At 42.0% G+C, this 24100-nt stretch overlaps 1 protein-coding gene across 2 annotated transcripts; it reads right to left on the reverse strand.

Moving 5' to 3' along the window:
• Window positions 1-23707, reverse strand: CALCOCO2 (calcium binding and coiled-coil domain 2). 2 transcript variants are annotated; one of them, XM_069543211.1, is made up of 15 exons: window positions 23435-23707; window positions 22958-23024; window positions 22334-22620; window positions 15898-16087; window positions 11425-11527; window positions 10940-11073; window positions 10018-10143; window positions 8786-8874; window positions 8327-8396; window positions 7558-7680; window positions 7187-7273; window positions 4443-4538; window positions 2583-2712; window positions 1519-1547; window positions 1-1026 (listed from the first exon to the last, which is right to left on the reverse strand). In XM_069543211.1, the coding sequence occupies exons 4-15, from the start codon at window positions 16075-16077 to the stop codon at window positions 847-849; spliced, it is 1347 nt and encodes a 448-aa protein (XP_069399312.1). In that variant the 5' UTR covers window positions 16078-16087; window positions 22334-22620; window positions 22958-23024; window positions 23435-23707; the 3' UTR covers window positions 1-846. The 2 variants fall into 2 exon arrangements, with proteins under 2 accessions (XP_069399312.1, XP_069399311.1); XM_069543210.1 differs by lacking the exons at window positions 22334-22620; window positions 22958-23024; window positions 23435-23707 and adding an exon at window positions 22763-22890.
• Between the last annotated feature and the right edge of the window lie 393 nt (window positions 23708-24100).

Here is a 24100-nt window from a genome sequence, read left to right on the forward strand (position 1 = left end):
TTTATTTTAAATTACCAAAGTCCCTGAAGTAGAGGACTAGTTTATTTTTAGTATTAAAGTGATGAGCAATAGTTCTCATTATTCTGACTTATTCTTTTTCAAACTCACTTGCTCAGAAAGTTGCAAACCCATACAGTTTCTAACAAGTCCCACTAACCATTAAGAAAGGACTTATAACAATAAAAGTTATGTGCACATGGAAAACCAGAGTAGAAAAATGCCATTCAGAGGTATAATACAAAGAGAAATAAGACTTTCTGGGATTTAAATAATATTTCATGTCCATGATTCAGGAATGCTTCTGTTGGGAGCTGTGAAATCAAGGTGAGAAAACTTTGGTATCCAAATTGGATGTTTGGGTTCTCTGCCATGCCATTTTGGGCTAGGCCTGAGGAGGAGGAAGAAATTCTCAATTCCAGATCAGTCGCCAGTCCCAGGGTCAGGAGTGAGGACTAAGTACAAACATACTCAAGGTCTGACCTTGAACGGCAGCGGGACAACCTGGGAAACTACTCACTTGAGTCAGGCCGGCTGTAAAGAGCCAGGTCAGCCCTATCGCAGGCAGGGCCTTTATGCTAGAGACCCTCACAAGAATAGGCATTTTAAGTGAGAGGCTGACATAGCTGGAGTTATGTGACTTAAAAGGTGGTAACCCACAAGGATGGAAGTAACAGCCCTTAACACTATGCTTCAGATAATCGACATGACTCCACCTATAGGGCAGCAGGACTAAGTAACTTCCTAATAACTGAGGTTAGGCAGGATCTTAGGTCATAACTCATAGAAGAAGCGAAGGTTCTACTGTATAAAATCCAGGTACAGTATAGATCCAAGAGGCTTGGACACTTAGAGAGTGTGGCAGAACACATGGTCTTCAAAGATCTGCTTGTCTTTTGCTGGGAAGGTCTTGTCACATATTGGACAATTCAAACTAAGGGTCTGCAGGTGCTGCTCCAAGGCCAAGTCGTGATCAAAGCCATCATCAATAAAGTCTGATTTGCAGACGGGGCATTTCTTGATGGAGAGCTGGGAGGAAGAACAAAGAGGTCAGTCTGAATGCCACGCATACATGGCAGAGACCGTGTCTGACTTTCTACTGTATCCTCAGCACCTAGTATACTGCTCGGCAGATGGTAGGTGATCAAGAAACAGAAGGTGAATGAGCAAATTCACATTTGGAGATACTCACTAGGGCTTTCCCTAACCCCAGGATTGAAAGGAAGCACTGGGTATACCTCGTTTGGCTACCTGCCTGGTTCATCTTTCCTCCCCAGTCCTGCTACCAGACTCTACTTGCAGGTAGAGATCTTGAACAGAACAATGATGGATAAACTGTACTTTTCTCTCTCCACCTGAACAGGCTCTCTTAGCTCTTGGCACTGACCAAATTTATCTTGCTGACTTAGGAGTTATCACAATGAAATGGTCTCCCTATAGTTCTCCCCTAAACTGGATGGAGCAGGAAGGGAAATTTTCTCAAAGCTTTGATGTGGGCAATCTCATGAATCAAATACTTACCAGGCTTGGGGCAGAACTTTCTTGGATACCTGAGGGTAATAAAAAAGATTTCATTCAATGAAAAAGTACCTATGCACTAGAACGCATTCTCCAGCTGTGTTCTAGCAGCTATTTTCTTTAACCCTCATCATTCCTCTTCTGATTCTTTAGCTCTCACATATATCATCTATTTTGATGGAGGGGATCTAAGTCAATGAGGGAAAAGAGGAAAAAATAATGAAGCGGCATTTCCAGTGGCCATTATATAATCAGAAAAAACAATAAACCTGTTTTCAGTATGGAGAAAATGAGATTTTAATGAAAACAGTAACAATTTAACAAGAAAATAGTCTGAGAATAGATTTTAAGACCAAATGCACATGAAGTCATTTTTTTAATGAAATGCTTAAAAATAGTTTTAAGGAAAAATAAACTCATACCACTGTCTATTGCAAAGATGTGATTATAACTGTTAAAAAATATGACTGCTTTAAACTGTCCCTAAAAAGCAAATGAGGTCTCATGTTGCTTTTGGAGACAAAAAAGCAGGAAAGTTCCCTGTGTGGCAAGGACATCTGACCCCAGGTCCATAAATGACAAGACTGGCTGTCACCACCCACCTCCCCACCCCCTGCATTTCCTGTCCTCCAAACCACCCAGAGGTCTCTGTGGAGCACACCCCTGCTACCCCTGGTCAGGCCATGGGGGGGGCTGCCTCACCGCCCATCCTGGGCAGCAGAGCCTGCCTCTCGTGCTTCCATTTCCAAATCTTAATTAGCTTCCTTGGCTCTGTGTATATCTTCTGCACAGAGACATTTCTCTGATTTATATATTTGGAATATAGCCACGGGACTCAATTTGTGTCTGCTGCCTCCAGGCGAATGATCTGATTTGCGACTTCTAGATTCAGATTTATTTCTCAATTAACACTTCTTGCCTAGCAATCTTTCTGCTGGGTACTCAGCTTCTGCCCAGCAAGTCTTAACAATGAGGCTGGTCTTAATTAGCATCTCAGATAAAAAAAAATTTAGTGGGGGAATGGGATGCAGGCAGGGGCTTCCCAGCTTGAATGGCAAAGTTCTTACCAGAATATGGGTTTCCAAAGACAAGTCCCGGGTCTTGTCTTGTACCTCCTTGACTCGAAGTGGGCATTTGATGTGACAAAGAGTCACAGTTCAGGTAACTCAGCAGACTGCTGTTCTCTCTCTTCAAAAACTAAGGATAGAGTATTCACAGAGATATGTTGAAAGACAACAACAAAGAATGCCCACAAGGAACTGGCCACGGATGCTCATTACAGGTAGCTGTCAATTAACAATGTGGCACCGGCGAAGTCCAAGAAGTGATAAACCGTTATTCTTCAAAAGGGGAAGCAGCATCCTCAATATGCCAAAGATATGAGGTCTTTTTTTTTTTAAGATTTTTTGATGTGGACAATTTTTTCAAAGTCTTTCTTGAATTTGTTATCAACACTGCTTCTGTTTTGTTTTTTTGGCTACGAGGCATGTAGGATCCTAGTTCCCCAACCAGGGATTGAACCTTGCACTGGAAAGCAAGGTCTTAACCACTGGACTACCAGGGAAGTCCCAAAATCTAAGTATTCATATCTAAATTTAAATATATACAGGATTTTATTTAGATCAATGCAAAAAGGAATTTACAATCTTTAAACACATACCAACTGAAGCGGGTATAGAAGCTGTGTGGATATGTGAGGGCGGCAGGAGCTATATTAAGACTAAAACTGTTGTACATTATTGAGAGCAAAATGCTTCTTTTAGTCCCCTTCCTAGAACAATTTTCTTACACATTGTGAATGTTCTGATATAATTTTCCCCTCTTCATGTTTTATGCCATCAAATGGATATGCTAACAGAGCGAGAGGGAGGAAGGAAGAGAGGGAGGGAATGCAAGGAAGAATGTAAGAAATCAAGCTGCAAGGCAGACAGGTGACATTTAAAGTTCTCAGAAGAAAGAAAATTAGTAAACTTCTTAACATCTTCAGGGGGCTTTACTATAGTTCTTAACAAAGCTTCCAAGTATCAGATGTTTTTCTTGTTGTACGTGGTGTGAATTCTTCCTTTCCCATCTCCTGCACAGCCCTCCCCAAAGGCCCACCCATGTTATCGACTATTTCAAAGTCAAGGTACTTAAGTAAATTAAGAGGATGAGAATGACAGGACCAGAAACAGACCCCAAAGTCCTTCTGCAAAACTGAAGCCCATTGGCATAAATGATGCAATCCAAGGTAGGAGGATGACTGAAGGCACAGCCCAGAAGCGTTATGGAGAGGGAGGGGATGCGAGATGAAGAATGGCTGGAGGTGTAGATCAGAGGAGGAGCCAGAATGCACGGACACCTGCTCTTTGATGCTAGCCAGTATGTGAGCATGGCTTCAAGTTCAATCTTTATTTGTTGCCATCATCGTCAATCAATTAATAATGTGTTTAGCACAGAGCAGAAAATACCGGCCGGATGAACGAATGAACTGATGAATGAGCGAATGCACAGTATTTCGGGGGGGCCTACCATGGGTCCAGCACTGGTACAGATCACCACTTCTGTTCCTAGTTTGGCAGCAGAGAAAAAGAAAAATGTTGTGCAGAAAGAAAGGGGTCCCTTGGCTAAACAGCATAAAAACGACGTAGGATATTATTCCCTAAATACAATACTTTTGATAGCTGTGGAGTTAAAAGCAAAAATAGTAACTCAGATCTTCATCAAGGCTGTTCCTTTCGAGTTGACTACTGCCATGCCAAGCACGTTTCAGTTACAGAACAAAGAGTAGGTTTTGCGGTAGATTAGGAAACCAGATGAAATGTACTCTTTGTTTAGGGAAACTGTTTCATCCAATGTCCCAGAAAGAGCTCTTTTAACTTTTTATGTTATCACCACATCTCTGGGTCATCCTTCTCCTTCCCTTTAAAACTCTTTTACACACTTACATCATTTTCTTTTTCTATTTTCTCTTTCTCTCTCTGTAGAACATTATATATTATCTTGTTCTCACTCAGTCTTTTTGACAGCTCCATGTTCTGGTCCTATCAAAAAAAAAAAAAAAGTTAGGATTAGGATCCCATATTGTAGTCTGGATCTGAGGTGGGGTACAACAAGGAGATAGAAGAGGATCTGGTTTCCGAAGTGGTGGGACTGAGGTTGGGGGGGAAGGGACCAGGGAGGGGGACGAGTGGTGTCATGGAGGGGATGCAGACTTACAGAAAAGTGACTTAACAAAATGCCTGAAGGCCTGGGCTGGCATCAAGATGCCCGTTTCTTTTGGTTTAGCTGGGAGTAAGTGACCAAAGAGAGTTAGCCTGGGGGAAACCTCAAGATTGACTTATCAGAATGAGGGAAGGAAACCCCACCCAACCATGGACACAATCATCTCTGTCTTGAATGAACACCTCACTGAATGCACAGTGAAGCACTGAGTTAGGCTGGTGTGACTCCCAGTGTGAGGACAGGCATGTGGATTCCAGTTACGAGGAAGAAGGAACCCTGGATGGCATTTATCGAAGGCTACAAGGAACCCAGACTGGGGTCTTGGGCTTTCCCGCACGATGGGTTCACCTGACTAGTTTCATGGACCCGAAAGTCATAGGCATGCTTCAGTGCTTCCCGTCTCCTACCTACATACGTACACATGCGCATACCTCACAGAAACACTTAAGCTAATCTTACTAGTTGTGGGTGGTTTTTTTTTTTCAAGATTTTTTATTTGAATGCTGGTGCCCAAAATGCTGTGTGCTTCTAGCCGACCCTGAGGAAGTAATGCCAGAGGGGGCTACCCGATGACAGTGCTGACTGGAGGCTCCTGGCTCCCCATCCCCATTGGCTCCTGCTGGCTCTTCTGGTCCTGCTTCACTTCCTCAAAAGGCAGAAATAAGAAAGGACTATCTGAGTCCGCACAGCAACCCACTCAATGGTTACAAAAACCTTCCCTGAGACCCATGGCTAGGCTGAGGCTTCTACTTCCAGGGATCCCCAGACTGGTTTCTGGCCGCATACTCCATCCCTCCTGTTTTTAGCAGAAGGATAAATCTCTCTCCGTAACAAGGGTGTAAAATCCTAGTCCCAGAACCACAAACCTTCATACCCCTTGCTTCCTGGGCCCCACATCTCTGTCACCTACCCGTGTGGCAGCCCTGAGTTGCCTGATCTGTTTGTGGAGACGTTGACACTCTTTGTACTTCTCTAAGAAACAGGCTTTCCCGGCCTCTACTTTTGCCTTTAGGCGTTCCACCTCTTGTACTAACTGCTCCTCCACTGCTGTTTTCTTGTTCCTAGGCTCCTGAAGCATAAGATATGTAGTCCTCAGAGTTAGGGGCCTTTTGAATGCATGAGGAATAAAGAATGCTATCAGACAGCTAGGGTGCCCCCTGGGTCTTGAAAAGCATTCCATGAAAACCAAGGAAACCCATATCTGCCACAAGGAGGTCCAAACCTTTGAATGGCTATAGATCATTTACAAACAACAGTAATTTCTTTGCCACATCAGAGGTCACAAACTCAAAAGTGCCAACAGGAGCCTGGCAAGTAATATAACTGAATGAAGGAGTGGGATGATGTCATGAAACAGTGAGACTGCAGCCACGTGGGGCATACAGGACCCATCAAGAGGGTCAGCAGCTACTTAGCTCCTGCAGCCACGTGGGGCATACAGGACCCATCAAGAGGGTCAGCAGCTACTCAGCTCCTGCAGCCACGTGGGGCATACAGGACCTATCAAAACGGGGGCATACAGGACCCATCAAGAGGGTCAGCAGTTACTCAGCTCCAGACACCACTGCTGGACAGGTATGTCGGCCCAAATGTTGCCAGAGCCTCGGATGTTTCAAGAAGCTGGAAATACCATTTTTTTAAAAATGGGAAATATTCCCATTTTTAAGTGTTGATACGCAAATCAGTTTTTAAAAAGACACTAGAACAAATAAAACATTTATGTGGAATATACTTAATCTGTGAGTTGCTGATTTTCAAATTTTGTTAAATCTGTTCTTGAGTACATCAAGCCAAAGTACACAGTAACATACATAGTAGGTACTCAATCATTGATTGGATAATGACTGACTGAATGAATGATGCATGAATGATATGAGTTACATTCCCAATAAGTGGATATTTTCCACACATCGGGATTTCTCAGGTCTTCACAACAGCTCAGAAAATGGGATTTCTAGCACTTGTTATCACCACAAGGCCTCTTCTATAACAATATATTACAGGAAATTATTAGTCAATTAGGCTTTCATCACTGTGTTGCATAGCTTAGAATAATGTATGACAATTGCTAACATTATATTAATATTAATTATAACAAAATTTGACTACTGTAATATTTTCTAATTTAGAACTCATTTTAGAATCATTAATATGTCTGCCCCCACAGTAACTCTTTGAAAAGGGGGCAGGGGTTATTCTGTGTGAGTCCTTACCCAAGGCTCTATTTACTACAACCTGCCATGAAGTTTAACTTAGAATATTCCTCTGTCACTCATCACACATTAGAAATGCCCAGCTCTCCTAAATAGTTTGTAAAAGTCAGATTCTCTGTCCTTTTGGGTACAGAGAAAGAAGTCCAGAGGTAAATGCTATTCTAATCTGTCATTTACCCTATCACCTGAAAATAGGTCCTATCCTTTCCTTTCCTTAGGCGCCCTCCCACATAGCCATTCAAAGACAGACATGCCGTTAACTCCTGTTGTTTCCTCGCTGCAGTAGTTTCTTTCTGCTTCATCTCCTCCACTGTCTGCTCGAGCTTCTTCTGGTGCTCCCTCTGCAGAAAAACAGATTCTGAGTACCACTGCTGGGAAAACACACACATGCCTAAGCACAAGTATGCACGCACTGGGGAAGGGCCTGCTAAGCTAATGAGCAAGAGAGGGAAACGCAAATCTTCTCTTATTAGCTTCTGAGAAAAGCCGGGAGATGCCTCATTTTAGATGGCTTCCCCTGAGACCTTTCCCAGAGTCTGTGATACCCACATATACAAGAAAGAAAGAACAATGCATATATTTTTTCACAAAGGTCAAAAAATATTATTTTCTTTCAGGACTCTACCTGTTCAGTTAAACTGAGAAAGAGCTGGCCATTTTCCTCTTTCAGGTGCTCCAGCTGCTCTGTCTTGTCTTGAACTCCCTGAACAAGCTTCTCCATTTCTTTCCCTTGATTTGACAGCTGAGCCTAAAGCAAAAGAAGTGAATACAATCAAGATATAAAAGAAGGAAACCTAAACAGGAACAATGCTTTGAAACGTACAGTAACATAAAAAGATGTGCTTTCCCCAGCAATTCCAACTCCCTATCAACTTCTGTGTTCTTCAGCTCTACCTTACACCTGCTAGAGAAGGGAAAGGCTACCCACTCCAGTATTCTTGCCTGGAGAATCCCCATGGACAGGGGAGCTTGGTGGACTTCAGTCCATCGGGGTGCAGAGTCAGATACGACTGAGCAACTAAGCACAGCACCTTACACCTAAGAATCTAAGACTCAAATTGAGTAAAACTTGACAAACTACCCTTTAAAGCCCCTCTCTAAGGCACAGCCTCCTAAAAATGAGAGCAGTTCTGCTTCTACCCGCTTATCCAATCTTTTCAGTAAGATTTTGCTGGAAAAGATTTTGTAGCTAAAAGAAAAAAAATTAGAAAGGATATTGGAGGGGGGGGTGGTGGTCAAGAATGGAAAACACACACTCTGAAATTTCAATCTGATGCTCTGAGAAGTCCACCATTAGGCACCCACTATAACGCGCTGCATCTTCCTGGATCACCAGAGTGGAGTGCTGGTGAGGCTAAGAAAATCTACTTTGGCAAAGGTTTGGCATAACCTACCTGAAGCTGATCCACTGTGACTCCCATCTTCTCATTTTCTGAGGACATCTTCTGGTTTTGTTCTTTCAGTCTGTGGAGGTAAGAGACGACTAAATGAAAAATACGCTGATTCTAGCTGAGCCACCCCAGACCATAAATGATTTAAGGCTGCCTTGGCCCTAACCCTGCAGTTATTTTAAAATCCACTAGTCTCTTCTTCAATCCTGTTCTGGCTTCCTGACCTCAAACTCCAAGTGTTCACTACTTAAAACTAATACCTGAATTCAGGTCATTTGTCTTTACCATTTTGATTCTAATTCTCTAACCCAGACTCAAAGAGCTCATGAGTCAAAGAGGGAGAATCATACCTATCATTGTCCTAATAGGAAGACTGCACTAACAAATTCTAAAACTCTAATCTGACCTTGCCTAAGGGTGTTTATAACACAGCAGCTCCTCCCATTCAAGAATGAGACTCACTGAAGCAGCTCCAACTCCCAACAGTCCTTCTGTTCTTGCATTGTCTGTTCCAGCTTCTTATTGATGCTCTTCAGGGTTTCCAGCTCCTCCTGTAGATTGAAATGCCAAAGGGACTGACCATTTCTAAGGCAGTGTTTAGTATCTCAGGCAGCCAACAAGTATTTATTGAGCACTTATAATATGTCAAGCATATACGCACAGCAGTGAATGAAATATCCAAGTAAAAGGATTTTCATATTAAAATGTTCTTAATATGTTCTTTCCATATTAAAAATACACTTATCTTAAGAGTTTGGGATTAACATATATAGACTACTATATATAAAATAGATAACCAATAAGGGCCTATGTATATAGTACTGCTGCTGCTGCTAAGTCGCTTCAGTCGCATCCAACTCTGCGACCCCATAGATGGCAGCCCACTAGGCTCCTCTGGCCCTGGGATTCTCCAGGCAAGAATACTGGAGTGGGTTGCCATTTCCTTCTCCAATGCATGAAAGTGAAAAGTGAAAGTAAAGTCGCTCAGTCGTTCTTGACTCTTAACAATCCCATGGACTGCAGCCTACCAGGCTCCTCCGTCCGTGGGATTTTCCAGGCAAGAGTACTAGAGTGGGTTGCCATTGCCTTCTCCGGTATATAGCACAGGGAACTATATTCAACATTTATAATAAACTATAAGGGAAAAGAATCTTAAAAACAGATATATATATGCATAATTAAATTACTTTGCTATACATTTGAAACTTATACAACATTGTAAATCAACTATATTTCAAATTAAAAAAAAGAAAGGAAAAAATACATCTACCTTAATTTCTCTTCTAGTGGAGCTTATAATTTGTCCATTAACTCATTACATAAATATTTAACGGGTGCCTATACATACCAGACCCTGTTCTGGCACTGTAGACACAGCAGTGGACAAAATAAAATTTCTTTTTTCCTAGAAAAGTGCTGTCCAAGAAATTCAGGAAAGTCATTATATATATAATTTTAAAAATTTAGCAGTCACATTAAAAAAGCAAAAAGAGACATGAAATTATTTTACTAATAGTATATGTATTTAATCCAGTGTATCTAAAATATCATTTAAATACATAAACAATAAAAAAGAAACCTCTAATATACTAAAATCTGTGCCAGATACTAGTATAACAGAGTCAGATCACACGAAAAAGTGGGTGCTGGACAGGAGCCATCACCCCCATTCACATTTTAACAAGCACACATACCTGCTTCTTTTGGAGCATGGCCTGCATGTCTGAGTTTTGCTTCTGGAGGCTGACACAGCTGTCCTTCAGCTCCCGGTTTTCCTTGCAAAGCTCCTTGTTGTGCTGCTCAATTTCCTCCACCTCACCCTACAAAAGAACGTTCCATAAACACGTATTTGGCTTCTTATAGCTCAATGGATATTCAAGTCCTGCTGACATGAAAGTCTCATACGCTGGGATGGTGGGGGTCTAGCTGATCCCCACTCACTGTAGTGACATCTGTGTACCCCAAGTGGAAGCAACCCCTCAGTAGGTAGGGAAGGGGGAAGAGAAACGTGTCTACCATAAGCACTGAGCCTGCCATTACCAAGAAAGAAAAGACAAAGAAAATTAAGCCACAAAAAGTTAAAAGGGGAAATGACAGAAGACTGTAATTTTTTTGTGTGCAAATACTTTATTTCTCCTATCAGACTTAGTTATGTGAGACCAGAATAGGGTTTTAACAGATTCTTCATTACATCCCTAGTGTCCACCAGAGTGCTGAAGGGAACTAGATGTCCTGTTAAATAACTGAGTAAGTAAATGAATCTAACTGAAAGATACAAACAAGAAGATCCGCTGTGTCTCTCCTCAAAGGAGCTTATACAATTTACTGTAGTGGTAAGATGTATACATGACAAAAATTGAGTAACTGGGAAAGTTAAGGGAATAACTGAAGGCCAAGTGAGTTACAGACGTTTTAGAGAAAGGAGAAATCACTTATTATGATTCTTATCAACATTCTGAAGTCATTCCCTTCTGATGGGTTTGAATGGGACTGTGTAAAAATTTCACAACAGTATCTGTTAGACATTCAATAAATGCTTACTGACTAAAACTCTACCCTACCCTGGAATTGCTACTCTTAATGGCAGGAAGGGACTGAGATGAGATGCTTACAGACCTGAGTGGTAACAACCAGGATGTCCTCTTCATTTTCTGGACGGAACTGGAAAGGGATACTTGCTCCGCGGACCACCCCATCCTGATCCACATAGCAGAACTGGTAATACTCATCATCCTTGGGCAGGTAATAAGCTGGAAATAGAACATGATTTTAAAGGCAAAATATTGCTTCCCTGGTGGCTCAAAGGTTAAAGTGTCTGCCTGCAATGCGGGAGACCTGGGTTCGATCCCTGGGTTGGGAAGATCCCCTGGAGCAGGGAAAGGCTACCCACTCCAGTATTCTGGCCTGGAGAATTCCATGGACTGTATAGTCTATGGGGTTGCAAAGAGTCAGACACGACTGAGCGACTTTCACTCACTCAAGGTCTATTCAGAAAACTAAAAATCTAGAAGTCTTTTATCTACCCCAGAAGGCTCTGGCTCAAGAGAATTAATGAGTCTTGGTTGCTGTTTTTAATACCTTTGATCTAGTATTTTTCTCACCTTTGAACTGGACTTCCTGCTGTTTGGATGATTCACTGTTTAGGTTAACGGGCAAAGTAACCCACATGAAGGTGTAGTACTCGCGGGTTGTCTTCCATCCAACCTGCAATGATAAGAGGCTCTTGTTCAGCATCTGAAAGTGCTCAGATTTAGGCTCTGTCTTCTGAATATGCACCTTTCGCTATTTTAAAATTATAGTAGAATAAGTTCTTTATCAAAAGATCTCCCACAATGGATCAAATCTTTGTGACTTATGATAACTACATATACAATTAAAAATTGGTATGTATGCACATATACCAGTTACTCATAAATTACTCATCTTAGAAGGAAACAAAAACTGGCCACTCAATACCCAGGATAAGAGTGCCAAATATTGTATCTCCAAGTCAGATACAGTACTGAGAATGATTGGGGAAAAAAGTTGTGGGATTATGAGCTTTGATTCTGCTATCTTCTTACAATGGTATACTTGGAACTTCTTAATCAAGAAGCACTTCTGATCTGCCCTCTCTATTGGTTTGTCCTCTCCTGTGTCCAATTCAGTCTTGTCACCTATACCAACCTGGTTACATCACTGCCTTTAAAAATGGCTTTTTAAAATAATGTGTGTGTTGGGGCTGGATGGGTAAGAGAGTTCTTAGATTAGGAGGCACCAGATAACTAAGTCCAGTTTGTATGATTTTCTTGCTCTGGTGTTTTTTCTTAATATATGTTTATTGAAGACTTTTTGGTGATAAAAGATAAAAAATATAATCTGGTAGTCATAAAGGCCTCTTCTAGGTATGAAATGTAGTAAGTCATAAGATATAAGGATACTGTAAAATTTGCCTCAGAGCAGAAAGCTGGCCAAATAGGAAATATTCTCACTAAGTGTGAAAAGGGGTAAAAAATGCTCAAATCATATCTGGAAGGTAAGTCCATACCAGAGAACAGAGAGGGAGTCACTGTGTCTTCAAGGGGTGAACACTCAGCAAATAAGAAGCAAAATGACATTTATTGCCATATTTTGACTCTGCCTGAGCCCAGGAGGAAGAAAAGAAACTAAAAATAAATCCTATTTTTATATAGTAAGGAATCAGAGCATGGTTGAAAAGGCTATAAGCTCATCAGAACATACCGAGGCATGTTTTAGTGTCTCATTCATACACACCCCATTGCTGTGAGCACCTCTGAGCCACTGCAGCCTGCGGAGGAACAGGAAGCAGGAATTTTATGGAGTCTTCATTCACATCCTGGAGCTTAATGCACTGTGACTAAAATATCATCTGGGAGGGCCTGAGAATTACTACTGCCTTGGAACAAGGAAGCAACTTCCAGTCACCTGAGCTTTCTGTCCTTGGCTCCTCCATCTCAGGAGTCCTCGTCCCAGCCTGCCTCTTGTGGTATGACCATGGAACACGGCATAAGAGCCCGTAAAGGAGAGCATGGAGCACAGGGCTCTATGTTGAAGGAAGAAAACCTGACTCCCAACCACTTTAGCTTCCATCATTGGTGGTAGCCTTCAGTCTATGGAGAAGATGGAGCACGCTGCACACGCAGAAACATTCTGTGAAGGCCCCGCGGGTGCCAGGGACCAGTGGTGTTAGGGCAGATGAGGAGCGGAGGAGCAGGATTAAGACTACACTGAAAGAACACCAGGAACATTCTAGAAGTGAGCTAGGAAGGACAGGCACTGAAAAGCAGAGATATTACTCTGCTGACAAAGGTTCTTATAGTCAAGGCTATGGTCTTCCCAGTGGTCACGTACAGTTGTGAGAGCTGGATCATAAAGAAGGCAGAACGCCAAAGAATTGATGCCTTCGAACTGTGGTGCCTGAGAAGATTCCTGAAAGTCCCTTGGACAGCAAGGAGATCAAATCAGTCAATGTTAAGGGAGATCAACCCTGATTATTCACTGGCAGGACTGATGCTGAAGCTGAAGCTCCAGTACTTTGGTCATCTGATGGGAACATACGACTCATCGGAAAAGTCCCTGATGCTGGGAAAGAATAAGGGCAGAAGGAGAAGAGGGCATCAGAGGATGAGACGGTTGGATGGCATCACTGATGCAATGAACATGAACTTGGGCAAACTCTGGGAGATGGTGAGGGACAGGGAGCCCTGGTGCGCTGCAGTCCCTGGGGTCGCAGAGTTGCACACAACTGGCTGAGTGAACAGCAACAAAGGAAGGACAAAATTCACATTCAGCCCTTAGTTCTCTAATTTACTATCTGTTGTTCAAAGGAATTCAGCGGAATAGAGGAAGCAAAGCAGAGTCAAACAAAGGTCTCCAAACGGGGAGACCTTGGGAAAATCACCATCTTGAGCATATTCATTTTATTCATCGGTGCACAAGTAATAAAACTGCTTACCTCAGGGGGCTGCTGTGCTGTGAGGATTAAATTAGAAAACACACACCCACATACACACACTAAAAAAAAAAAAAGAAGGAAGGAAAGAAAACCCCATCAAAGACCTAGCACACCATATGTTCTCAGAAAGTTTGTGTTCTCTCTTTATTACTCTTAAAATTTTCTTTCAGGCTTTAGTAGTGGTGATTGGTTGTTTAGACGCTAAGTCGTGTCTGACTCTTGTGATCCTGTAGGCAGTAGCCTGTCAGGCTCCTCTGTCCATGGGATTCTCCAGGCAAGAATACTGGAGTGGGTTGCCATTTCCTTCCCCCAGGGGATCTTCCTGACCCAGGAATTGAACCCAGGTCTCCTGCATTGCAGGTAGATGATTTACCAACTGAGCTATGAAGGAAGCCCTTCAGGCTTTAGGGTAGGTGGCAAATCAATAGCTTTTAGGGAATTCCTGCGTGGTCTGGTGGTTAGGACTCAGCAGTTTCATTGTCAGGGCCTGGGTTCAATCCCTGGTCAGGGAACTAAGATCCCTGCAAACTGAGTGGCACAGCCAAAAAAAATGTGATCTTAAAAAAATACAAACAATGCTTTTAAACATTTGTTTTTAAAGAGTATAATCCTTTCATTTGGTTTAGAGGGACACCCTCGCTGGAAGTTGCTAAGGCTTGGGAATTATAAACAATCAGCCTGAGCAAAATGGAAATAAAAAGTTAGATTACCTCTGAGAAGCTGTAAGTAACTTTTAACCATTCTTTTTTTCAATTATATATACCTGTACTGTTCAATATGCTAGCCACTAGCTAGCATATTGAAGCTACTTAAATTAAAATTAAATAAAACTTAAAATTTAGTTACTCAGTCACACTAGCTACACTTTAAGTGCCATTAGCCGCATGTGGCTAGAGCTTACTATGCTGGACACCGAAGCAGCCACTATAGCTCCTTTCTAGAAATTCTACTTGTCAGTGTTAATCATAGAAAGTTCTACTGGACAGCTTAGATACATATGGGGAAGAAAAAAAACAGTTGCCATCTTCTTTCCAAGACAGAAAACATCCTGCTGGGTCAGGTTTCTGTTAGGACACCTTTAGTCTCATGAGTCAGTGTCCTGCAGTCTCAGGAGCTGTCATGATATTCGCCAGAGTCCCTCTGCTTGTCCACTATCCCCACCTCTAAATACCAGCCTTGTTACCTCCAGCTTCCATCACTCTTTCACGTAGCTTGAAATTCCAAACAATTAAGAGAAGGAATTTGATGAGGGATGTGAATTAGCACCAGCTCCTACATACTGCAGTCAAGAATGATGTCTGATTTCAGGACGAACAGTGTTGGCAAAGAAGCACATGACATACCGAGGTGTCAAAACAAAGGTCACTGATGCTGGAACTCTGCAGTGTAAATAATGTATGTTTGACCTTTATCTCCCGTCTCTGGAAATAGGACTATTTGTCATTATGGTATGTGAGTAAATGATTGAGTGTATGTGTCTGTGGCAGGGGGAATGTCAGAGATAGAGACAGACATGGTGGGAAAGAAGGGGAAGTTTAGAGAATAAATTGACTATAATAAAAAAGTACCATTTCTGTACTTGAACTGACATGGTGATTAGACACTGGAAGAGGAAACCAAAGGAGCTCATAAACTTTCTGTTCTTGGAAATCTTCACAAAGAAGCAAGACACACTTATTCAGGAACAAACTTCTTGGAGGCAGGGTATTAACTTTACAACATCCTTTCCAGATTGGTAATACTCATATTAAAAAAAATTAAACACTGTACTAAGTAAGCAAGTGAATTAATTCACAAAAATTATGTAAGAGGCCATCTACCCCAGTCAGGTCATAGATGAATATTAATTTAAAACATATTTACATTTGGCCTTTGAAAGTGTAATAAAACTTGGGGACTGTATGATTTGCTATCTTATTTTAGCTTAAAACTGAAATTAAAATTTGAGTCCTATAGCACTGTTGATGTGTGAAGGGGGAAGTGCTAGGGAGCTGAGGTCAGGATGTTAACACTGGTCACACATATATGCAAAATGCTTATAATACAGAGATAGACACACACTCAGGTAACTAAGATTCACCTCTGGTTCCTAACCATTTGGTACTAAATTAACACTTACTCTAAAGATGCCAATCCAGTCCTTTCGACGGGGAATGAAATGCTGAGTGAGGGTGTAATAGCACGTGATGTCCCCTCCGGGGATGTAGAACTTCTCCACACTGTTAAAGATGACCTGAGAGAAATGACAGTGGTCCAGCAAGACGGCTGATGTGGGGGGATCCTCTACTGTCTCTTCCATGGTAGGGGTCCTGTTAAGAGACATGGGACACAACAGGGCTCAAAAGGGTTGTCTGAAATGCCGGAAACTTCTGGGCTCTCAGCCAGGGAACATTCCGTTCAGGGCAAGTCAGGAAAAGCAAAAGCCTGACAAGCACTGAGATCACACAACTTGCTTTCTGTTTCACTATGAGCCACTTTGTATTCACAACTTCCTATGCTCTAAGAATTATCTGAGACTATCTTTGACCTCTTCACCACAGGCACCACCATCCTCATTATATCCTTATCCTCTGCTCATAGCTAATTTTCTCCCTTTCTTCTAAATGCCTTAAGTAAGGCAGCCTAGAGGTAAATGCCCTGAGCTGGGAACTGTAAGACTTAGATTCTAGATTTTTTATCCCAATAAGCCCTGTGACTTTTGGAATGTCAATTTCTCTAGATTTCAGCTTCTCTATTCAATTCCATTCATCCTATAATTATCAGATCCTTCTTAATATTAAAGCCCTCTGCTAGGGGCTGGGAATGAGTGCAGAAAGATAGGCATAAGAGGAGATTATCTGACATGCAGTGGTGACCAGGACAGTTTCAGAAATCAAAATGCTGGAGTTCAAATTCCAGCTTCACCACCTATAAAATGCATGCCCTTGGGTAATTTATTTAACTGGACTCTGCACATGGTTTCTCATCTGTAAAATGGGGCTGATAACATCTACCTCATTCTTTGTGTGTATGTGTGAGCATTAACTGACATATAGGTATACCTTGAAGATATTGCAGGTTCAGTTCCAGACCATCTCAATAAAGCACATACTGAATAAAAGTGAGTCACACAATTTTTTTTGGTTTCCCGGTACATATAGAAATTCTGTTTACATTATAATCTATTAAGTGCTCAGTAACATTATGTCTAAAAAAACAATGTACATACCTTAATTAAAAATATTTTATTGTTAAAAAGTGTCAAAAGCAACATCAAAGATGACTGATCACAGATCACCACGATAAATATAAAAATAATGAAAAAGTCTGAAATATTGGAAGAATTATCAAAATGAGACATGAGTAAGCAAACGCAGATAGAAAAATGGCACCAACAGACTTCCTTAAGATATGGTTGCCACAAACTTTCAATTTGGTAAAAAAAATGTCAAAAGTATCTGTGAAACACAATAAAACTAGGTATGCCTATAATAGACAGTGACTAGTCCTTAAATTAGTGCCTGTCATAGAGTAGGCAATTCACACAAAGTAAAGGCATGTTTAATTGCTAAGTTATGTCTAACTCTTTGTGATGCCATGAACTGTAGCCTGTCAAGCTCCTCTGTCCGTGGCATTTCCCAGGCAAGCATACTGGAGTGGGTTGCCACTTCCCTCTCCAGGGAATTGAACCTGTGTCTCCTGCTTGGCAGGCAGATTCTTTATCACTGAGGCAACTGGGAAGCTGCTAAAGTCATGTTGAGTGACAGAATAAAGTACTTGGACAAAGTCTGCATAAAGAGAGGGCTTAACAGATGTAATTATTACTTTTGTGTTGTTTTTTTTTTTTTTTTCTCTTTTCTGGCATACAGTCTTTGCCCTCAAAAGGGTCGCAATCCGATATGGAGGTTAGATGACAATTTAAGTGACTGCCAAATGGATAAATACATGCAAAATGCTCCTGGGTTCAAAAGAGGGAGAGAGACGAAACTGGTTAGGAAAATAAAGAAAAGCTTTGAGCAGTGAGTGGAATCCTGAGTAAATCCTCAAAGAAGATTAGGGTTTTGACAAGTGTGTTGGGGGTAAGGAAACTTCAGATGAATGTAACAGCATGCATAAAAGCAAAGAAACAGAAAAATGCAGTCCATGTTTGGAGGACAGCAAGCAAGTTTGGATCTCTACAAAATGGAGTCAGTAAGCTGATTTCACCTTTGGAGGTCATAGTACACATAAAATGTGATCAAGGGTGGGGAACTATTGAAGACAAAGAAACAATACATAAAAGAAACAAAGTCTTTAGAACTGTCAGGACCTGATACTTCCTGCCCTTCAAAAGTCACATGTCCTGTGTTCTAAATGCCTCCTTGGTCTAACATTTAGTGAGTCCATGTTACTCAACCCTCAGCTGTACTGGGAAATGAGAACAATACTACAGCTCTACACACCAGATGAAGAAAGAGCTGTACATATGCAAAAACGACATAATACCTTACAGACTCAGCTGCTAGAACATGTTGGAAGATTGTATACACACACATGCAAACACAACTTAAAAGAACAGTAAGTACAATAACCAAAAAACACAGTTGCTCTTCTGGCTCTGCCCCACCCACTTATTTCTTGGTTTTATTTTGAACTCTAAGCAAACAGGCCTTCTCTTCCAGCTCCCCCAGAAATAAGTTTTTTCACAGAGAAGGCAAGAGGACTTTGAGGTACTCAACTATCTGTTCCTGGGACTGAACTGAGGAGCTAAGAAATGTATTGGCTTTCTGGTTTGTGACACAGTTTGGCCACATCCTCAACGTCAAAACTCAGATCAGTTTTTTCAAGGAGAGGACAGCTCACATTCCAATCTAGGCCAGCACTTGTTCCTCCTGATAAGCTGTGGCCTGCTGATCTGATCAACGCTGCAGGAGAATGGGCAGGGAGATCTTTCAGCTTGCTGACCCCTGTCTTTCCTAGTGGACTTCAGTCCACTGAGGCCAGCATAGCCACTAGGTCCTAAGCTTGGAGCACCACTTATCCGAGCATGTAACTTGATCTGTGCTTTACCGTGGATAATGATCAGTACCTCCAGTAAGAGTGACTTCAGGCCCCGTCTCTCAATTAACCTAAGTACCATCATACTCTCTGTTCTTTTCCTTCGTAACACTATCTTAACTGTATATACAACACTAATGCTAGCCCATAGTAACCACTAGCTAAGAACTCACAGAATAAATGAATGTAATATGCATGTAATTCATCAAAAAGTGAAAGGAAGGAACTTGTAGGTAAACAATGGTGTGTATTACGGTGGCGCTTATTCTTGTCTTTAGCCTTGCTCCTAATTTGTTTGGCATCTTTGGAGAAGCTGCTGTTTCTCAGTTTTCTCTTTTCTAAAATAGAGTGAGGAGCAAGTTGCTGGTGGCTAAGTGGTTAGGATTCTGGGCTTTCACTGCTATGGCCGGGATTCAGTCTCTGCTTGGGGAACTGAGATCCAACAAGCCACATGATGTGGCCAAAAAAATAAAAAATAAAGTAGGGTAAAGAGATGAAAATCTCCAAGTGTTATGTCAGTTCTCGGTATAGCTGGTTCAGCGGGCAGAGCTGGTTCAAGTGGCATGGTGCCAAAAAAATAAAAGGCACAGGTTTGATTTCCTTAAGGACCCATAAAATTCACACTCCATTACCTGCCTTCCACACACTCAAACTCTGGCATGCTGTTTTGCAAATGTATGCTACTCTGAAAGGCAGGACCAGCCAAGGGTATGGGAGTTTGGTACTGCCTCTCTTTCTTTACTAGAAAACAATCAATCTATAAGTTAGCTCAGAACAGAACACTGAAGAAATGACAGCATATGTACACAAAATGACATGACAGAGCTCAAGCTCTGAGGCTTGAGCCAATGGAATCTTTGTTGTTCAATCACTAAGTCGTGTCTGATTCTTTGTGACCCCATGGGCTGCAGCACACCAGGCTTCCCTGTCCTTCACTATCTCCCAGAGTTTGCTCAAACTCATGTCTACTGAGTCAGTGATGCCATCCAACCATCTCAGCCTCTGTCGTCCCCTTCTCTTCCTGCCCTCAATCTTTCCCAGAGTCTTCTTTTCCAGTGAGTCGGCTCTTTGCATCAGGTGGCCAAAATACCGGAGCTTCAGCTTCAGTCTCAGTCTTTCCAACGAATATTCAGCATTTGATTTCCTTTAGGATTGACTGGTTTGATCTCCTTGAAGTCCAAGGGACACAACTCTCAAGGGTCTTCTCCAGCACCACAATTTAAAAGTATCAATTATCTGGCACTAAGCCTTCTTTATGGTCCAACTCTCACATTTATACATGACTACTGGAAAAATCATAGCTTTGATTATACGAACCTTTGTCAACAAAGTGATGTCTCTGCTTTTTAATATGTTGTCTAGGTTTGCTATAGCTTTTATTCCAAGGAGCAAGCCTTTTGTTTTTTTTCTTTTTTAGGAGCAAGCCTTTTGATTTCAAGGCCAATAGATGGAACTCTGACATAGTTACTTGTTTTTTTTCATCTCAGTTTCCAAAATGATTAAGGTTCTCAGAGGAAGAAGGCAATGTATTCTAAAATGAGTCTCCTGAACTGGCTCCTGGCTTCTAAGAAAACCTGACACATTTTCATCTAATGAGCATCTCAAGATTAATACACGTCTCCTAGGACTGTTCCATGAGGGCACAGATTCTCTTATATTTCCCTGAAGAAAAGGAACAAAAAAGCCAGTTCTACTCCTGCTCTTTCTGAATGAATCTGTAAACTACACTGCTAACACTTTTTAGCAAAAAATTAAAAAATGTTTTAAACTTTCTGATTAGGTTCTAACAATGCAAATATTCAACATCTTACCAATTTTCCCAAAGAATTTTCCTCATTATGCTAAATCAGGAAGAATAACCTTATTTTAAAAAAAAAACCAAACTAAAATTCTACCACACAAATCTCCAACATTTTTATGTTAGCTTTTTATACCAGTGGGCACGTTTCATGAGAAATGAAGACTATAGATAAGTTTCCCTGGATTAGTTCACAGAAAGCAAATGCATCCGAAGCCCAGAGAGAAATGCTAATCAATTCTTCATTTGGGAATAGTTAAAAACAAAACACACATTCAACCCAATTCCTTCATCCTTCTGCTTACTTAACTTTCTAAACTATTAGCAATTAGCAAAATGGATGAACTGATTTGAATCTTATTCCCCCTGGCCCTGGAAGAGATGATTCCAGAAAACTACCCTTTAGAGAACACTGACAATAGCTATTATGGATGTGTAGATGGCCCTGAGATGGGGAACAAAAGCAAAGATACATAGTTACCAGTCCTCAGATTATTACAGCCACTTGCTCTAATCAAATTTTCCAAGTTCATTCTAGTTCCTTACCTAAAATTTTCAAGTGACTTAAGTAAATTTCATACCCCCAGGAGACTTTTAATACCTAATTCACTAATAATTCTTTGGATTTGTTACCCAGCTTATTCTAAGCAGCCTTCATCCCTTATACCACATCACTGTGCCAAAAGTACTAAGAAAAAACAGAGGAACAGTTCTGAGCAACCAGAAGAAACTGCAAAAAGCTCAATGTGTACTCAATCTCCATTTTCTTTCATTTTACTTTATTGAGATTTTATACTTTTTCTGTGAAGAGGGTGATTATGCTAACCCTTGAAGTGACAAGGGTAGTGACAGTGTTTGATGTGTAGCAGAAAGGGAACTAAGCTAGGAGCCAAGGGACCTGGGTCCATTAGCTCTGCCACTAACTAGCTCTGAGATCTTGGCCAAGTCACACTACTTTTTAAACCTGTTTCCTCATCTGTAAAAATGCATGGATCGGGCAAGAACATCTCTAAGAAACTTTCTGGCTATAATGATGATCCCAGGTGAAGGAAGAAGGAAGTGAAGACAGAGTTTAACAGTCTTCATATAAGAAAATGAGGAAGCATGGTATTATATTAATAAGCACAGTCAAAAATTTTGAAGAGCCCTATTTGTCCTCTGACTCAAAGTCTGCAGGATGTGTTAGTGCTGTGTAACTCTTACTACCCTTCTCAGAGTCCTTTCCACTCCATAGATGTCATTTCTGCAAAAGGGTAGACTTTCAGATAGAGGCCTTCTGAAAGCATCTGTGAAAGTGAGTCACCTGGATATTCGTTAATCATTAAAGATATTCCTTAATCATCTACATAATCTACAAAGGCCTACTGTATTAAAGTCTTTTGCTTTTAAAGGTTTTTGCAGTAGAGTACTTGTTATATAGCTTTTATAGTATTCTACTCCGCTCCAACCATGGCTACTTGTTGGCTTACATCAGAAGCAAAGAATCCGAGGGATAGAAAAAAGGTCCAGGAGGTTTGAACTCAATAAACGAAAGTGGAAACATTAGCCCCCGAACTCAATTGGGGGGTGTTTCGGGGGTGAAGGACTACAGGAGATCGATGGTAAAGAAGCAGGTCACCGCATTCCAGCTGCTCTCTCTTCTCAACTGTCTAAAACATCTCCAATTACAAACGGCAACTGAACGAAGGGGGCTTCAGTGATCAGGAAGGAGAAACTGAGACCCAAAGAGAAAGTAACTTGCCTAGGGTCACTGGGCAGGGTCCTGCTTCTGCCACCAAGCCGACCGCGATGACGATGACGTCAAGCACGGGAATTAAGGAGCCAGCACGACCTCGGCCGGCGAGCGGGGCATGACGCCGTGACTTCAAGACCCTCACTGGGTCACAGGATTCCTTCTGTCCCAGGGACCGCCCACGCGGCCCCGGGCACTGAAGCCCTGCCCTCCTCGGCAGAAAACTGCCCGCAACCCTCCAAAGGCCGCGGAGAGGCTCCAGGGGGCCCATGACGTCACACCCACTTACGGTCACCCTAGAAGGATGAAAGGAGGTGAAAACCGAAACCAACCGCACATCCGCCAGCCCAGGGCCCTTTCTCAGGACTGAAAGTGTGAAGTCGGAGAATCTGAGGGCCCAACTGTCCCTAATTGCCCACCTTCGCGCCAGAGACTCACCAGGGGCTGCAGCCAGCGGCAGCACTACAGCAACAGGGCACAGAGGGGAACAGAGGCGGGGCTAAAAACCCAGGGACGAGCTGTCCTGTCTGATCCCGCCCATCGCGTCATAACGGTCAGCAAGTCCCGCCCTCACCGCGGTGCTTTACGGGACTTGTAGTGCTCAGGTGCATGGGTTCCAGAGTTTTCAGTCACCTTGTCTGTTCCGGAGCAGCAATCACATCCGAAGGAGCTTATTTCTTCCCCTAGGACGAGACATTTACTTAAAAAAAAAAAAAAAAAATCCGTTTTGAATGAGAAAGCTCCATAGATTTGAAGGGCCATTGAAAGATCATCTTTATTTTTCTCCTGCCTCCACAAAATACTTCATTAAGAGTCTTACAGATGAGAATGCCTTTGGCATTTAATCATGCCTCCCACCTGCCCGGGGAGACCCAGCAATCTCCCTGGGTGCCCTAGTTTGTGGTTCATCATTTCCCCTCTAGGAAGAAATTATTCTTTAATGTTAACTCTGTCAAAGTAGTGCTCTTCCTAATTGGGTTAAGAATAAACTAAGCAAGAGTTCCTGCTAAGTCAGTTTAGAGAAAATTCCCCCACTTTTTGATATCTGATGAAACCCTGGCCTGTCTTCAGCAAGAATCCGGTAAGTAGGTTTGGCAACAATCCCCCCACCTTGATGTCTTTTCTTAGTAATTTTCCATCCACTTGTCCTTATTGTATTTGGAGTCTAGTGCAATGTCTCTCACGAAGAGTCGGACAGGACTGAGCGACTTCACTTTCACTTTTCACTTTCATGCACTGGAGAAGGAAATGGCAACCCCCTCCGGTGTTCTTGCCTGGAGAATCCCAGGGACTGCGGATCCTGGTGGGCTGCCGTCTCCGGGGCTGCACAGAGTCGGACACGACTGAAGTGACTTAGCAGCAGCAATCTCTCTCCTTTAGTGTAATGTACACATTGCAATAGTCCTGGATAAAGTCCCTCTTTTATCATGTCGGGATAATTATTTAACACGGAACATGCTGACTATACAAGATTAAATTCAGAAGTGCCCCTTCTCCAAGGTGCAGCATTTGTCTAAATCTGAAAGGTAACTTTTCTGTGTCATTTAACGAGGGAGCTTATGCCTCCAAAGCCACTTGAGGTTTCAGGCAGGAGAATGAGTGTTTCTAATTCTGCCTTCTCACAAGATTCCTGGCACTCAACTGAGATGAAAGGATGGTGGGAAATGATGAGTAAACCCAAGAGTGGGGTTTCTGTTGCAAGTTCTAATTACCTCTGAGTTACCAAAAGAATACTCTTCTATCTAAAACTCTGCCTGCTGCGGTGGGTGATCTCAG

The sequence above is a fragment of the Ovis canadensis genome, chromosome 11, assembly GCF_042477335.2.
Source record: "Ovis canadensis isolate MfBH-ARS-UI-01 breed Bighorn chromosome 11, ARS-UI_OviCan_v2, whole genome shotgun sequence".
Lineage (NCBI taxonomy): Eukaryota > Metazoa > Chordata > Mammalia > Artiodactyla > Bovidae > Ovis > Ovis canadensis.